Source organism: Acomys russatus, chromosome 23, assembly GCF_903995435.1.
Source record: "Acomys russatus chromosome 23, mAcoRus1.1, whole genome shotgun sequence".
Lineage (NCBI taxonomy): Eukaryota > Metazoa > Chordata > Mammalia > Rodentia > Muridae > Acomys > Acomys russatus.
The window spans coordinates 25482668-25500820 of NC_067159.1; the positions used below are offsets into that span (position 1 = coordinate 25482668).

Consider the following 18153-nt stretch of genomic DNA (forward strand, 5'->3'; position numbering starts at 1 on the left):
CTCCCTTTTCATTTCTGATTTTGTTCATTTCAATACTGTCTCTCTGCCTTTTAGTTAGTTTGGCTAATGGTCTGTCTATCTTGTTGATTTTCTCAAAGAACCAGCTTTTGGTTTTGTTGATTCTTTGGACTGTTTTCTTAGTTTCTAATTTGTTAATTTCAGCCCTGAGTTTGATAATTTCCAGGCGTCTACTCCTCTTGGGTGTTTCTGCTTCTTTTTTTTCTAGGGCTTCCAGTTGTGTTGTTAAGATGCTTATGTGCGATGTTTCCAATTTCTTTTTAAAGGCACTTAGTGCTATGAATTTTCCTCTTAGCACTGCTTTCAATGTATCCCACAAATTTGGGTATGTTGTTTCTTCATTTTCATTGAATTTCAGAAACTCCTTGATTTCTTTCTTTATTTCTTCCCTGACCCAGGTGTCATTTAGCAGAGAGTGTTTAGTTTCCACAAACGTGTAGGCTTTTTGTTATTTCTGTTGTTGTTGAATTGCAGCCTAAGAGCATGGTGATCTGATAGGATACAAGGTATTATTTCAATCCTCTTGTATCTGTTGAGGCTTGCTTTGTGACCTACGATGTGATCAATTTTGGAGAAGGTTCCATGGGGTGCAGAGAAGAAGGTGTATTCTTTCTTGTTTGGGTGAAAGGTTCTATAGATATCTGTTAGATCCATTTGACCCATGGCATTGGTTAATGATGTTATTTCTCGGCTTAGTTTCTGTTTCAATGACTTATCCTTCAGTGAGAGTGGGGTGTTGAAGTCTCCCACTATTATTGTGTGGGGATCGATGTGTGGTTTAAGCTTTTTTAGGAGATCTTTTACATATGTGGGTGCCCTTGTATTGGGAGCATAGATGTTCAGAATTGTGATGTCATCTTGGTTGACTTTACCTTTGATGAGTATGAAGTGTCCTTCCTCATCCCTTTTGATTAATTTTGGTTGAAAGTCTATTTTGTTCGATACTAAAATGGCTACACTGCTTGCTTCTTGTGACCATTTGCTTGGAATATTTTTTTCCAACCTTTTACCCTGAGGTAATGCCTTTCATTATGGGTGAGATGTGTTTCTTGGATGCAGAAGAATGTTGGGTCTTGTTTATGTACCCATTCGGTTAGTCTGTGTCTTTTTATTGGAGAATTGAGGCCATTGATGTTGAGAGATATTAATGACCAGTGACTGTTAAGAGTCTTAATTTTGATGTTGTTTCCAGTCGAGCGTTTGTGTAGTTGTGTTTTTGCCATGGGATAGTTATCTATTCCTGGGTAGTTTGGTTGTAGCTTGACCCTTTGGGATGGAGTTTTCCTTCTAGTACCTTCTGTAAAGCTGGGTTTGTGGATAGGTACTGTTTGAATTTGTTTTTGTCATGGAATATTTTGTTTTCTCCATCAATGGTTATTGATAATTTTGCTGGGTAAAGTAGTCTGGCCTGGCATCTGTGTTCTCTTAGGGTTTGCAGGATCTCTGTCCAGGACCTTCTGGCTTTTATGGTCTCTGCTGAGAAGTCAGGTGTAATTCTGATAGGTTTACCATTAAATGTTATTTGGCCCTTTTCCCTTGCAGCTTTTAATATTTTTTCTTTGTTCTGCATGTTTTGTGTTTTGATTATTATGTGGCGGGCAGTTTTTCTTTTCTGGTCAATTCTATTTGGTGTTCTGTAGGCCTCTTGTATGTTTATAGGCATCTCTTTCTTTAGATTGGGGAATTTTCTTCTATGATTTTGTTGAGAATAGTTTCTGGGCCCTGGAGTCTGATGTCTTCTCTTTCTTCAATGCCTATTATCCGCAAATTTCTTCTTTTCATGGTGTCCTTAATTTCTTGGATGTTTTGTGTCAGGAGTTTTCCAGATTTGGCATTTTCTTTAATGGTTGATTCAATATCTGTGATTGTATCTTCTAGCCCTGAGATTCGTTCTTCCATCTCTTGGATTCTGTTAGAAAAGCTCACCTCTGTGTTGCTCGCCTTCTTCTCTGAGGTCTCACGTTCTCGTTTTTCTTCTGTCTGTGTGTTTATCATTGAATCCATTTTCATTTTCAGATCTTGAACTGATTTTTTGATTTCTTTCATCTGATTTTTTGTATATTCCTGAGTTTCTTCCATTGCCTCTTTATAGGTCTTCAGAGCTTGAACCGTTTTAGTTATATCTTTCATCTGGTTGTTTGCATTTTCCTGCAATTTTTCCAGTTCCACTCTATGTGCTTCTTTTATGTCTCTCACCTGTTTGTCTGCGTCTTCCTGCATTGATTACGAATTTTATTTGTTTCCTCCATTATCATCCTCATTACTAAGGATTTGAGGTCATTTTCTTGTATTTCCGTTGTATTTGAGTTCTCTGGGTGGTTTTCTTTGGGATAGCTGGAAACTGGAGACGCCATGTTGTTTTGGGGTTTTTTGCGTATGCTTTTTCGTTGTCCTTTAGACATCTTGCCGTCTTTGTTTTTGTTGGGTAGCTTCCAGAGTTGAATGGAGGGTGTCTGATGATAGATTCACTTGTTTTCTTACGATTTCCCTAGGCTGCGAGCTCAAAGCTTCACTGGTGTGGATGTTAGGAGGTTAGCCCTGTTGTTCTGGTCTCTCACAGCCAGTGATCCTCAGTCCCTCTCTGCTGTGGATCCTGCAATTGTTCTGGGTCTCTGAATGAGCGTTGGGTCAGGCCAAGGTATCCACAGCCTTCTGTGTTCCCTGCCAAGTCCAGCCAGGAGCACTGGGACCGAACCACGGGCAGAACTCAGCTAGATTCTCAGGGCCAGAACCGTCTGCCAAGCTCAGCTAGGGATTTTGGGCCCAAAATGCACACAGGGCCCAGCCAGAATTTTTGGGCTGGGACTACGCACCAAGCTCCACTAGGGCCTTTTGGCCCAAAGTGCGTGCTATGGTCAGTTATTGACTCAGGGCCCGAACTGACCACCAATCTCAGCCAGGAATTCTGGATTCAAACTGTACACTGTGTCCAACCAGAGTCTTAGAGCTGGTGGAACCGAGAGCTCTGTCCAGCCTGTGCCACAGCAGGAGAACTGCGGCTGCTCTGAGTTAGCGCCAGTGGTGGAACAAGTGCTCCGCCCGGACTGTGTCCCCGCAGGGGAGCTGCCGCTGAGCTGAGGTGGTGCCTAGGATGGAACCGAGCACGTCACCAAGCCTGCGCCACAGCAGGAGAACTGCGGCTGCTCTGAGTTAGCGCCAGTGGTGGGACAAGTGCTCCGCCCAGACTGTGTCCCCGCAGGGGAGCTGCCGCTGAGCTGAGGTGGTGCCTAGGATGGAACCGAGCACGTCACCAAGCCTGCGCCACAGCAGGAGAACTGTGGCTGCTCTGAGTTAGCGCCAGTGGTGGAACAAGTGCTCCGCCCGGACTGTGTCCCCGCAGGGAGCTGCCGCTGAGCTTAGGTGGTGCCTAGGATGGAACCGAGCACGTCACCAAGCCTGCGCCACAGCAGGAGAACTGCGGCTGCTCTGAGTTAGCGCCAGTGGTGGAACAAGTGCTCCGCCGCCACAGCAGGAGAACTGCGGCTGCTCTGAGTTAGCGCCTGTGGTGAAACCAAGTGCTCCGCCCAGACTGTGTCACCGCAGGGGAGCTGCCGCTGAGCTGAGGTGGTGCCTAGTGTGGAGCAGCGAGCTCAACTGAGCCTGCGCCACAGCAGGGGAGCTATGGCCACGCTGAGTTAGTGCCTGAGGCAGAATTGTTTGCTGGGCCGGGCCAATACCCGGGACTCTGGGGCCGAACTGTCCGCCGAGTCCAATCTGGGTCCAAAGGCTCCACGCGACCCAAATCCTGCCCCAAGTCCCCTCTCCCGCAGCAATTCCCACCAGCCACCACACCAATCGCCTCCACCGGAAGGCTATGAGCTGCAAACCTCAGCCGCCGCTGCTGGTGCCGCTGGTGCTGCCGCCTCTACCGCTGCCGCTCCGATCAGAGAAAAACCACGCTCCTCCCGTGTGCAGGGGCACACAGGTCCTCCGCACCCTGGTCTCTCCGAACCGTGGAGCACTCCCGCTGCCGTGATGTTCGGACCTCGGTGTTCCTGGCTCAGAAATCTGTGCAATTCCCTGAATTGTTCACTGGAGCCTCCAAACGCGGTCCACACTGCTCGCCGCCATCTTGGATCCCTATTGCTGTCTTTTTATAGTAGATTTTATTTTTTACATATGTTTTACATACAAAGCCTTTGTTGTTCTGTTACAAATATATTTTCTTGGTATGGATCACACTCTGTTATTGTTTATAGTTCTTGTCAGTTTGTAAGAAGCCTTGTACATCTTATTAAAAACCTCTCCCTAACCCAGATGTGATGGTGTACACCTTTAATCCCAGAACTCAGGGAAGCAGAGGCAGGCAGATCTTTGTAGGTTCAAGGCCAGTCTGGTCTACAGAGCTAATTCCAAGACTGCTAGTTCCAAGACAACCAATACAGAAAAACTTTGTCTTGAAAAACCAAACAACACAAAACCCAACCAAATACAAGCAACTATTGGTTCCCAGGCACATGCACTAGTGATACATCTGAGAATGAGACTGCTTGGATGCTTGAATTTCATACATGTATAGGGCTGCTATAAGAGCCCAGAGGAAAAGAGACAATATTTCTATGATCAAATAGTTTAGGGTACCATCTTTAAAGTGTCTTCTTTTTGACACAATATAAGACACACTTGGCTTGCTGAGTGTTAAGGTCCTGGGCCTCAGCTGAGTTCTGAAGCCGCACTCAAGGGTGTGCATTCAGACATAAATCTCAAGTGATTCTTATGGACGTGGCCATTTCAGTTCCACTTGCGTGGTGAGTGGGACAGAACACAGTCTGAACACTTGAAAACAATGACGAAGTAGAGTATATAATAGAGTTGATAGTTTGTTTAACCTTGTGTTATTTAACAAATTAGTTGCTAAAATGAAAATGGACTCTGACGATAAGCTATTTATATTTAATAAATAATACATTTGAGGACAAATTTGTGACTGCAAAAGATGTTGATAGACTGATTCCAATAGCTATACAGATAAGGAAAAACTGCCATCTTTATTCCCAGAAACAGTCTAAATACAGAAAAAAAAAAAAAAGGGCCCTTAAAATAGTGCCTAACACCCCATATGTGTCGATGTGTAATGTTTGCCTTGCAGGTTGGTGTACACCACCACCACTGTGTGTCGGTGTGTAATGTGTGCCTTGCATGTTGGTGTACAATACCACTACTGTATGTTGGTGTGTAATTCAGTTTCTTACAAAATTAATTTGCTGGCAGGGCACAGTCCAAATAAAGCAGTGAAAAGCCTTGGTATTTTGTCTTATTGAGCTCAAAAGACAGTTGGGAAAACAGCATGAGCTTTAAAAAGGACTGTGTGCTGACTGTGCGTTGTCTTGGGTGCTGCACCATGAAACAAATGGTGTGATGGACCAAGAGAGGCAAGTAGCAGACAGCTGAGGTATTGACCGTTGCTTCAAACACTAGATGCTAATGGGAAAGGTGTTTACCCCTTTTTCATATATGTGTTTATGTATGGAAGTGTTCATGTGTGTACACATGTGCATGTGGGCACATGCACATCTGTATGCATGCATGTGGAGGCCAGAAGTCACTGTTATGTGTCTTCTTCAATTGCTTTCTACGTCCTTTAAAAAAATTTAAAAATATTATGTGTATGGGTATACTGCCAGCATGTATGTGCTTGCACTGTGTCCCTGGGTCTCAAGAGGTCACAAGAGGATGTTGGATCCCCTGGAACTGGAGTTACAGATACTCAGACAAAAGCGACTTTAGGGAGAATGGCTCACATGGCAGGTGTAGCACATCAGAGTGGAAAAGCCAGGGCTGCAGGAGCCTGAAGCCGCTGGTCCCATGACATTCACAATCAGGAAGCAGAGGGATGAATGCTTTCTGGTACTCAGCTATCCTTCACTATTCATACAGTCCAGGATCCCAAACTGCTGATGGTTCCACCATGGGCTGCTATCCCGGCTTTGATTAATGTAGTCAAGATAATCCCACAAGAATGCCCAGCAGCACATCTCCTAGGTGATTCTAGATTCTGTCAGCTTGACAGTTAGCTCTAACCATCAAAGATGGAGTGGACCATATGTAGGGTGAAGAGTGTTTCTAAATGTCTTGATATATTTATTTGGACTGGATAGATGGCTTAGAGGTTAACAGAGCTGGCTGTTCTTCCAAAGGTCCTGAGTTCAAGTCCCATAACCATCTATAATGAGATCTGGTGCCCTCTTCTGGCCTGCTGGCTCACATGCAGGCAGAATACTGTATAAATAATAAACAAATCTTATGGTATAGGCCTGTAATTCCAGCACTCGGGGAGGCAGAGACAAGCAGATCTCTGTGAGTTCTAGGCCAGCCTCAAGTGAGTCCAGGACAGCCAAGGCTACACAGAAAAACCTTGTCTCAAAAAAAAAAAAAAAAAAAAAAAAAAAAAAAAAAAAAAAAAAACCAAGAAGAAAGGAAGAAAGGAAGGAAAGAAAAAAGGAAGAAAGAAAAATTTTTTGTTGTTTTTGGTTTTTTTGAGACAAGGTTTCTCTGTGTAGTCTTGTCACGGAGCTCACTCTATAGGCCAGGCTGGCCTCCAACTCTCAGAAATCCACCTGCCTCTGCTTCTCGAGTACTGGGATTAAGCCACTGCCTGGGCAAGAGTAGCATGGAAGAAAGAGGAAATAGTAGGACCCACAGGGTCCCGGAAACCTACAAGAAGAACTTTATGACAGGCAGATCTGGATCCTGGGGTCCTCCTCAAACTAAGGCACCAGCCAAGGAGAATATAGGCTTTGAACCCCTACCAAGACCTAGCCGACGAACATGATACTCTCCACCGTTGAGTGGAGAATGAGGTCTGACTCTCACACGAACTCTGGTGCCCCTTTTTTGACCATGTCCCCCGGATGGGGAGACCTGGTGGCACTCAGAGGAAGGATAGCTAGTTACCAAGAAGAGACTTGATATTCTGAGAGCATATATAGGGGGAGGAGGTCTCCCTCAGTCACAGACATAGGGGAGGGGAGAAGGGGAGAAATGGGAGGGAGGGAAGAATGGGAGGAAACAGGGGAAGGGCTAACAATCGAGATGCAATATGAATAAATTAATAAAATTTAAAAAAAAGCCACTGCCTGGGTTAAATTTATTTTAATTAAAATGTAATTATGTTATTTCTCCCCTCCCATGTTAGCTACCCCACCACTTGACTCTTTCAAATTCATGGCTTATACTCCTTTTTTAAATTATTATTATTTCTCCCTCCCTCCCTCTCTCTCTCTCTCTCTCATACACACACACACACACACACACACACACACACACACACACACACACACACACACACGGGAGTCATCCCTGGGAAAGACTAATTCTCTGTAAGAATACATTTTTAAAGTCTTCTTTCCCAGAGAGGTTGCATTCATGCAGCAGGAGGCGGTGGGCAGTGCTGTGGGATGCAATGCTGACTCCTCGTGGAATAAGCATTTTGAGACCAGTGAGAAAGGAAGAGAGATGTCACCAGCAGAGCAAAGCCAGGAAAGCTCCTGAAAGGCTTTGGTGCTAGGTCCAGTTTGTATTCTCGTTTTATACTTGTAAATAACAAGGTGGGGCGGGCAAGAAAGATTTTACAAAAGCATGCATGGTGGTCCTTAAGGGCACTGACCCATTATTTCAGCTGTTTCTCCAGGTTACTCTGTTCCAGGTAGCAACTGCTGCCATGCTTGGTAAATAGGCACTACATAGGCACTGCTTTAAGTAAATCACTGATAAATTTATATCTAGTAACTGATCTTTTCTACCTTACTCTACTTCAGTAGCGTAGTGGTTAGAAGGCACGAGGCATTTTGAGAATGGCAGGGAGTGGTGTATGTATTATAAGTCTGTGGCGTCTGGGGTTTGTTCAGCGGATGTAGAAGAGAGAAGCAGGAAAAGTCTGGGCTGCTGGCTTTATTAACATGTTTCATTTGTTCAGTAATGTAAAAACCACCAAGGGATTCTGAGCCTTGAAGTATGTCCAAAGAACAATATGGGTCATTGGGGACATCTGGGAGAGGTCTGAAGGAGGAGGGCAAATGTATACAAGTATTTTATAAGCTTGAAATTACATGAGAAAAAATCTCTTATGTCCCTTGCATGCATTTTTCTTGAATGAATCAAAGTTGTTTTCACCAAATGATTAAGACCTGCAATAGAAGGAACTTGAAGGATTGTGTGCAGGAACCCTAATTTTATATTTTTATGCTTGAGAGAGACCAGATATATGGCTGTTGTGAGCAGCCAAGGAAGGCGGCGGGAAACACTGGGATGGCAGCCAGAGGTCGGTATGGTACAACAGAAGGCTGAGATCTGCCCGCCAAGACCCAGAGTCTCGCAGGAAGTCTGTTGAACCTTTTGTTTACAAATAGTCTTCCCCCCTGGCCCGGCCCTGGACACTGCTTAGCGTCCGTGGAGCTCCCATTCATGCTGAAGTGCCATAGTAGATAGTCCTGAGTGATCCTTACAGGGTCAAAGCGGGCGCTCCAGCCGCGCATGGTGGCTACAGTTAAGAATGCTGGGCTCTTTAGAGAAGAGTGAGTGTTCTAAATGCAGATAAATAACTACCTGTTCCCACGTGGCATTTGGGATTCCTTTCACCTGCAGGCACAAGATAAAGACAGACGATTAAAGATCAGAGGAGCAGGTCCTGATATTTAGCATTTTCTTGCTTTAGAAGAAATGGAAGATTCTTTTAATATGAGCAGGAGGGAAGTTACCTGCCAGTGAGTGACTTGTCCGTCTGACTCGGTCTTTAAGCGTCCCTGAACTTGATAGTCATCTTGTTTGAAGTGGCTGAGAAAGCTACTCTCATTTTATTTGAGTAAGTTTATTAAAAGACAAAGAGCCAGTTGCCAGTTCTCCAAACGAGCTTTGAGTTTTGATTTTCTAGATTCAGAGGCTTTGGCTTCAACAATCCTCCTTTAAACATAAAACACTGAAATTTGAAAGAAGAAAAGTGATCAGGCCTTGAGAAATGACTGTAGGCCTGGAGAAGTGACTGTTCTTCCATATTTCATAGGAAGATGTAGGGAAACATGTCAGCCTGGTTTAAGGCTTCCTTGGATGAGACCTGGATTTCATGTTTGGTTATGTTCCCCACCTGCTTTCCTTTCATCCAGCTCTGAGCCTCTGTATTTGTAGAGATGTGCACACTGACTGCGTTTGGTCCTGTTCTAACAGTGAGGATATGGACCAGAGTCTTAGAGCAGCCATGTGTGAACAGTGAGACTGCGTGGTATCTGCTGTGTGGTTTTGTGTTTATTTTTACAAGGTCATTAGTTGATTGTATCAGAACAGTCTAGAAGAAATGGCCTAGGCAGGATGAAACCAAAATGCCACTTCAGATGTAGCATCTTTATAGGTTTTATGGATTCTTCACTGGAGAACTGGCAGAATTCTAGAAACCCAAGTCTCACCCCTCATGGGCCTCTCATACACTGTGATATGTTCAAGAAGCACATATATGCCAGTATGACAGTGGCAACTGACCTCTTGTGAGACACATTTAAAGGTTTTCTATCTCCTCTTTCACTTTTCCCACGTCTGTTGTTACTGGTTCTTTTGTCTTGTCTGGAAGGCACTATGTAAGGCAGCTGGTTTCAAGCGCATAGAAAAGGCCTGCCTCTGGTTCTCCAGGGCTGGGATGAAAGGTGTGCATGATTACTCCCCACAGTTTGTTTTTTCTCTAATGTTAAAACAATGACATTTTGGGATGTGAATATTTTACTAGCAATTTGATAGGGAAGCATAAGTAAATTGAAGTTGTTTTTGCTTTTATTTCTTTTGAGTCATTCATGGTATAAATTACTTACTTTTGCTATTTCTTATTCTAAATCATTATTACAAAGTACTGTGAAATGACCTTGTGTCAAGGATGGCACAGGAATGCAACTGAGAGAAAGTTTCTGAATCTGTTAAGTCCTGTTAACTGCCCATGTTGTTAGCAACAGTTCTGGAAGAATGAATGTGGGTAAAACAAGGAGGCTTATTTTTGTGTAAGTCTCCTTCAAACTTAATATGCTCAAGAATATCATTTTACCTGATTTCATCTCTTTGACTTTTTGCCTGGAAATACCACAACATCTACAAATTGGCAGCGATTGCTGCTCTGCAAAAGGGGAACTCTAAATACTTATAATTAGAAAGACTAGCCGCAGAGGTAATGAGAGGTATATTTAAAAATCAGTGTAACAATGCTTAGCCTGCATTCTCTCATGACCTCCTATATGACCGAGTTCTTAAAAACACGGTCTTTGCTGAGACCCATAGCATTAATCATGCCAACACCATCTCCTACATACATACACATTGCACGTATGTCGGGGACAGTGCAAGGTCTCAGTAAGATGCCTTCTTTTATAGCAACTGTAAGCATTTATGTAGGTGGATTTATTAAAGGATGTCCTGACTTTAACTCACAGCAGAGCAAACTCAGATGATAGTGGTGGCTGACGCAGGCAGGCTGGTAGAAGACATTGTTTTCTGGAGCGATGGTGCTATGTAAAGAAAGAGTAAACACAAATGGACCCCAAACCTAACCTAACCTGATTCTTTACTTTTTTTAATTTTAGTAATTTGTTGTTGTTGTTGCTCATCTTAATGACAAAACATCAGGGAAATTAGGATTATTAATTTTAGTTTTCCTCAGCTGCCTGGCCTCAGATCTTCTCTTGCACAAAGTTGTGTGGGAATTTCATCCAACTTTCATTTGTGGGGAATTGAAGGGATTTCTACAAACAACTCAACGATGTGTCAGCCAAAACCAAAATGTTTGCTTTAGAAATATTTGTTTTTGTTTTGAGGCAGGGTTTCTCAGTGTATCCCTGTCTATATGGACCTCTCTTTGAAGACCAGGCTGCACTCAAACTCAGAGATCCACCTGCCTCTGCTTCCCAGGTACTGGGATTAAAGGCGTGCACCACCACACCTGGCTTAATTTCAAAAATTATATATAAAATTGGCAAATGAACCAAAGTTTAAAAGAAAGTGTCTAATATCTCTAGCTGCCTTGGTTAGGGTTTTATTGTCATGAAGAGACACTATGTCCATGACAACTCTTATAAAAGAAAGCTTATAAAGCTCTTATCAGAGAGCTGTCTTACAGTTTCAGAGGTTCAGTCTATTTTTGTCACGGCAAGAAGCATGGCAGCTTGCAGGCAGACATGGTGCTGGAGAAGGAGCTCAGAGTTCTACATCTTGATCTGCCAGCAGCAGCAGGAGACTGCCACACTAGGCCTATGTTGAACATGTAAGACCTCAAAGTCTGGTTCCACAGTGACACGCTTCCTCCAACAAGGCCACACCTCCTAATAGTGCCACTCCCTATGAGCCAAGCATCCAAACGCTAGCCATCAGGGAAATGCAAAGCTACATTGACGTTCTACCTCACTCCAGTCAGCACGGCCATCATCAACAAATCTGACAACAAATGCTAGAGAAGATGTAAAGAGAAGGAAACCTTATTCACTGTTTGTGGGGGTGCAAATTAATATAGCCATTTTGGAAATCAGTTTGGAGATTTCTCAAGACTAAAGATAGAACTACCATATTTCCCAGCGATTTCAGTCCTGGGCATATAACCAGATAACTTCATACTCTACCATAGAGGTATTTCCACTCCCATGCTTATTGCTGCTTTATTCACTAGAGCAAAACACTGGAATAAATCTAGTTGTCCATAAACAGATGGATAGTGAAAATTTGGTATACATAAACTATTCAGTTCTACAGAAAATGAAATAACAACAGATGAAATAAAAATGGCAGGAAAATGGACTTAGAACACATATTGAGTGAGGGCACACATCTCAGGAAGGAAAAATAAGCCTGTACGCTCTCCCTCATATGCAGAATCTAGCCAATAATATACACATATCTGTAAACAAATGTACGTGTGGATACAGCTTGACATGCAGAGAAGAGAACAAGAAAGGCTAAATGTTAGGGGACAAGGAAGGGCTGCATGAGGCTGATGGACTCAAGTTATGAAACAGGATATAAAGCTAATTGTTCCTTTAGTTCTAGTTGGTGTGGGTTTTTATTTCTGATGATAGATAAGTACATAAAGATGTTGGTGCTGAAAGTGTAAAGACAGCCCACTGTGAAGTCCCGGGCTTCAGGGTTGCTGCTCAGGTCACTGAGATGTATAAGTCACTTTGGGCCTGGTTAATTTTGATGTGTGATTTCCTTCCCTCCCTCCCTTCCTTCCTTCCTTCCTTCTGCCCTCCCTCTCTCCCTCCCTTCTTTTTTCTTTCTTTCTTTCTTTCTTTCTTTCTTTCTTTCTTTCTTTCTTTCTTTCTTTCTTTCTTTCTTGTTTTTGAGATAGGGTTTATGAAGTCCTGGAACTAGTTATGGCTGGCCTTGAATTCACAGAGATCTGCCTGCTTCTGCTTTCTGAGTACTGGTATTCAACATTAAGATTTTGTTCTTTATGTAAAAATTAAAGAGCATACCCACCTCATTAGTATGCAAGCTTGCTTTCATCTTTAGCAAGTGGCAAATTTATATGCACACCAAAGACTTATTTTAAAACAAATTCATGGCTTATTACCATGGTTGATTTTATATTACTGCATACCTGGGGCCATGTACAAATAAAAGTTTTAGAAGCCCTGGCTCTTGCTGTAGAGGTTGGGGCCACTGAACAAGCAGCTGTTATCTTCTATGAGGAAGAAGTAACCAACCACGTGGGTGGCCTAGTGGATTCTGGGCCCAGAAGTCTCACTTGGAGAGCTAGGCTATCTCAGGAATTTCACAAGGAGGTTAAATAGTAAACTTAGTAATGGGGTTTGTTGTTGTTTGTGTGTGTTTGGTTTTTAGTTTTTCCAGACAGGGTTTCTCTGTGTAGCCTTGACTGTCCTGGATTCGCTTTGTAGACCAGGCTGGCCTCAAACTCACAGCGATCCGCCTGCCTCTGCCTCCCAAGTGCTGGGATTAAAGGCATGCGCCACCACGCCTGGTTTGTAAACTAAATGTTTTAAGACTGATGAAGAAGGTGGGGGCGGTGGTGCACATCTGTAATCCCAGCACTGGGGGAGGCAGAGGCAGAGGCAGAGGCAGGCAGATCTTTGTTGAATTCAAGGCCTGCCTGGTCTACGATGCGAGTCCAGGACAGCCAAGGCTACACAAAGAAACCCTGTCTCTGGGTGGTGGGTGGGGGCATGGCATGAGGTGGGTGGGATAGGGTGGGGTCGGATGTGTGGGTGGGTAGACACTGATGAAGAGTGCGAAAAGAAATGAAGTGAAAGTACACCAGGTTAAGTATACTGAGAATAAGAGAGTTGCAAAGAAAGGTGGGTTGCAATATAAATATAAGGGTGTCTAAGTAGGCGTCACCAAGGTGACATTAAAATAAAATAAAAAAACATAGCATATGCTGACATAGTTTGCCTGCGTTTGACTCACAATGGGCAGTAAGTGAGGCTTCTTTTGAGGGATAAGGTGGGTCGCACTAGCCCAGGGACACAGAGGTGGGCTTAGCTGTGTTTGTCTCCACACAACAAAATGGACATGGCAAGTCAGGACAGTCATCCTGTGTTACACTGTGTGTGCCTGTTTGCTGAGGGTCTGCCATCTTGACTCCCTGTCCTAGTTTCCTGTGCACTCTCCACATTTGCCACTTCTCAGAAAACAGTAATCTAGACTCTCAGTGAAATCAAAGTAAGAAGTGAGAACCGTGGGCTCCTAGGAGGGGCCAGTGAGAATCTGGAATGGGAAGATGGCTAAGTTTGCAAAAGGACATGATTTGGAACAAGATTTATTTGTTACACTTAAACATTCCTAGCTGTCAATCATCAGTTTTCATTGCCTGAGGAAAAACCCCTCGCATTTGGCTCTCCTTTCAGGTATGGTAACCACTCAAGGAGCTATGCAGTTCGAGTCGGGGATTATCATACTTTGGTTCCAGAGGAGTATGAAGAAGAAATAGGGGTTCAACAGATTGTGATTCACAGAAACTATCGGCCCGACAGCAGCGACTATGACATTGCCCTGGTTAAATTACAGGGGCCAGCGGAGCAATGCGTCAGACTAAACAGTCACGTTTTGCCAGCCTGTCTACCTCTATGGAGAGAAAGGCCACAGAAAACAGCCTCCAATTGTCACATAACAGGATGGGGAGACACAGGTAATATAAAAAAAAAAAAAAAAACAAAGTTGGAAAACTGGACTGCTTCCTGTCTGATGTCCACATGTTAGGATGTTTAACGATATGACCCCAGATTAGTGGTTCTCAACCTGAGGTTTGCGACCCTTCTTCCACAGGGGTCACGCAGGACCATTGGAAAACAGATCTTTACATTACAATTCATAACAGTAGCAAAATTAGTTATGAAATAGCAACAAAAGTAACTTTTTGGTTTGGGGGTCACCACAACATGAGGAACTGAGTTAAAGGGTCCCAGCATCAGGAAGATTGAGAGCCACTTCCTTACACAGACTCAAGCTCAGACCCTTATGTCTGCCAAGTGTGAAATGTATACATGCAGCCTAGACCCACGTCCTGAGGAGTGTGTTTCTAACTCCAAATTTTAGCACCAACTGATAGAATTCAGTTGTACAAAGTGTTCTACAATTTTTAGTCACCCAGACACTGAGGACAGGGGAGAGATTTAAAGGCTCCACCCAAGGATTCAGTCTGGAACCCTGGGCCGATGAGAAAGCTGTTCCAGACGATTTTGAAGCAGCTGGCCCAGTAAAGTTTGGCGGTGTCTGCTCTTTTTTGCTAGGGAACTCCATCAAGTTGACTTTTAGGGAGAATTACTAAAATTTGGCTAGAAACTAGCAAAGCTTCTTAGGTGGAGAGAGGCTGAGGTTGAAGAGAGACATTTACATTCTTTCCTCACTCTTTCCTTTTTACCTGCAGCCTCTAAGCAGTGGTAGCATTCAACATGGGTTCTCAGGTGAATGTGGCTGAATGCACTATCTCACTGTGGAGACCAACTAGTGCCCATCAAGTAGTCTATCCTCAAGGACAAGCCTTCAGACAGACAGAAGTCTCTCTAGGATTAAGTGTTCAATTAAAAAATAACTATTAGATGAGAAATCTTTGGTGGATTTCCGTCACAAAATTCATCTCTTGCTAAGTGTCAAACAAGGCTTACTTTTTGATAGGTGCTGGAAATGTGCTTTGTATGTACCAACACCTCTCACTATACCACAGTGACGCGAGACTGCCCTGTTCCCTCACAGCAGGAACCAGTCACTCTGAAAAGGCTGCTGTTTCAGACCCATAGTGGTTTCATGGGAGATTCCGCTTTCCCTTGCATATAGTGAATGGCCAGGAATGTACATTTTCTAGGATGGTCTTGTTATTGCTACTTAGTAGACTAAGAATACGGAGGACATAGCAGTTGTACATTTAAGCTTTATCACTGACGCCAGGAAATATTTATGAATGCCACTTGGAAGTTATATGTGCTTTTACTTCTGAACCATCCGTATACAATACCCCATCCCTGTGCTAAACAGCTACCTCCTCAGGTATTTAAAGTCCCTGCCATTTGGAAATCCCACCAATGCTGAGCTATTTTAAGGTTACTAAATGTTCACTGTTAGATGTGACTGTCAGATGAAATCTCATTGGCTAACAGGTGTTTCTTTGGTCTGAGCAGGTCGTGCCTACTCAAGAACTCTACAACAAGCACCTGTGCCTCTGCTACCCAAGAGGTTTTGTAAGGAGCGGTACAAGGGGCTGTTTACTGGGAGAATGCTCTGTGCTGGAAACCTCCAAGAAGACAAAAGAGTGGACAGCTGCCAGGGAGACAGCGGAGGACCACTTATGTGTCAAAGGCCTGATGAGACCTGGGTTGTGTATGGGGTGACCTCCTGGGGGTATGGCTGTGGAATCAAAGACACTCCTGGAGTTTATACCAGAGTCCCCGCCTTTGTTCCCTGGATAAAAAGTGTCACCAGACTATAATTTATGGAAAGCTCAAGCAACAGTAAAGAAACTGATGGGAAATACTCAGTCTCCATACTTGGCACCAAGCCAGGGATGACAACTCCAACCTGAGATTCTACCTGCTTTCTCCTTTTGAGAGAATCCAGCAGTCTGGGGACAGATACCTTGAGTGAACTTCTCATTTGTTCTCTTCTCTGAGTTCCCTAGCAAATCTCTTTGCTATCATAATTTGAGTTTATTTGGACTAATAACTTTGATTAGGTGCCTATATTTGACCTTTACTACTTAAACTATGATCCTCCTATACTGTGACTGGCTGCTTTCTCAAACTCAAATTGCTTAAAGTTTGACAACTCTTCATATATTATCTTACACTTGCTAAATGAAATCAAAGGCCAGTAAAGGATAAATTTCTAAGGCTGTAGGAAAGTCACTTGGTTTATATTACAATTTACTTCCAAGGTCAGGCTATGTTTTAGCTACAATCAAAATTTTCATGTCCCTATAAATGTTAGCCTGCTTTATGTATGGCATGCTTTTTGATTCATGAAAGAACAGTACCATCTACTGGCACTTTCCAATAAGCCCACAGATTTCCTAAGACTAACCTAACACCAATTTTAGTTTAAAATAAAAAACTTTCCTATATATCAGAAAGTACATGCACCAGGAAGTAGCACACATCTTACTAACTTGGGAAGCTAGCCCTTTCCAAATGTGAGAGGGTTACAGCTGGTGGGACTCTGGATTCCAAGAATCTGTAAGCTGATGCATCTCATCTCCATGGCTTCCCTGAGATGAGGTTTATCATTCTTAAACATGAGCATTGTACACACCTCAAATCCCAGACACAAAAAACTTACTAACCAGGCTGCTTTAATATGTAAACAATAGTATGGTAGCTGCAGAGCCTTCCCTTTTCTAAGGGGAGGGGGAAACGGGGTGGCAGGGTGGGGCTGGGAGGAGCTAAATTGCTGCTGTAAAAAGGCTTTAGAGTGACTAAAGGAGAAACCCCACAAAACACTAACTGGAGCAGCTTACTTCACTTCGGGAGAAGCAGAACTTGGAATGACATATGCTTACAGAAGGGCTTGGGGGACATCTTTCTGTAAAGATTATCCATTGGCTGCCCATGTCACCACTTAAGTCCAATTAAAACCAGCAACTGGTAAATACGGGTTGTTAGCAACCTGTAGCTTGCATGAAGTTCAAAGCTACCAGTGAACTGAAAATTTTAGCAGCGTACTTTGTAGCAATCAAAGCTACCCCGTCTTTTGGTACTGTGGTTAACTATTTTCTGTGCAAATGTCTCCTGTATCAGAACTCATTTCACACAACCTCCAAAAAGTAAACAGGACCCGGTTTTATTATATAATCAACTTTTATTTGGTATAAAAAAACTTTTATATGATTCTATTGGAGACAGAACCCATACTAATATTTAATATTCACAATATTTCCAAGACTTAAATGTGAAGATTTTCTGTAAGGCACCTGGAAAACCTCAGCCACTATTACTTTTAACAGTACCTGCAAAAGGGAAACAAAACAAAAAAAATATTATAGAACATCCGTGCAGTTTCCTAGTCGTGAGGCCCCGTATTTGCTTAGCGACTTTCTAGACACTTGGGTGGTTATCTAAGGTAAAGGCAGTACATGTGCAAACTGCACCTAACAGTAAAGGCCTACTCATTACCCGGAACCGCGAAAACGTTCATAAAATGACTTACCTTAACACATCTCCATCAGCCAACAGCAGTCACGAATCCAATAGTTACCTAGGAACATTTCAACACTAGTTTAGAAAAGTATGTTCAATATCCTGGCGTCGCACAGGCTCTTAATTAGCTTAGAATGTTACTTGCTCAAGTCAGAATCTGGTACCAATGAAATGGTGACAGCTTTGCCAATAACAAGAACATGCTCTTCCATGGCTAGGAAGGGAGACTGCCACAGTCGGCAGGGCCCAAAGATACATGGAGTTTCACAGCCTACGACTCAGGCTAACTCCCCAAGTGTCACTCACCATCCGACCGAAGGTGGCAGTCCTCGGCGTGGCGCCGTTTAACACTGTGTCGGTTTCACACAGCCGTGATGAGCGCGCTAGCCTTCACCACACTCCTGCGGTGCTGACGGCCAGCGGTCCGTACAGCTCCGCCATCGTATTTCCCGCATCTTGGCCGCTCACAAATTAGGGCCCAAAGAATATTCCGGAACAAGAACTAATTGCGAGCCGCCTCGCCGTAGAGCAAGAG

At 43.5% G+C, this 18153-nt stretch overlaps 2 protein-coding genes and 1 non-coding gene across 3 annotated transcripts in view; 1 reads left to right on the forward strand and 2 right to left on the reverse strand.

Annotated features, from left to right (window-relative positions):
* Prss12 (serine protease 12) overlaps positions 1-16051 on the forward strand; it is a 68054-nt gene extending 52003 nt beyond the window's left edge. Inside the window, exons 10-11 of the mRNA XM_051165562.1 lie at positions 13842-14122; positions 15609-16051. Coding sequence (XP_051021519.1) covers positions 13842-14122; positions 15609-15916 — 589 coding nt within the window. The 3' untranslated portion in view covers positions 15917-16051. The remainder of the gene's footprint in view (positions 1-13841; positions 14123-15608) is intronic.
* Myoz2 (myozenin 2) overlaps positions 1-18153 on the reverse strand; it is a 1071004-nt gene that overhangs the window by 475913 nt on the left and 576938 nt on the right. The gene's annotated exons all lie outside the window — the stretch shown is intronic.
* LOC127206802 (small nucleolar RNA SNORA24) lies at positions 17751-17880 on the reverse strand. Its single transcript, XR_007832891.1, has one exon. It is a non-coding gene; the product is annotated as a small nucleolar RNA SNORA24 (small nucleolar RNA).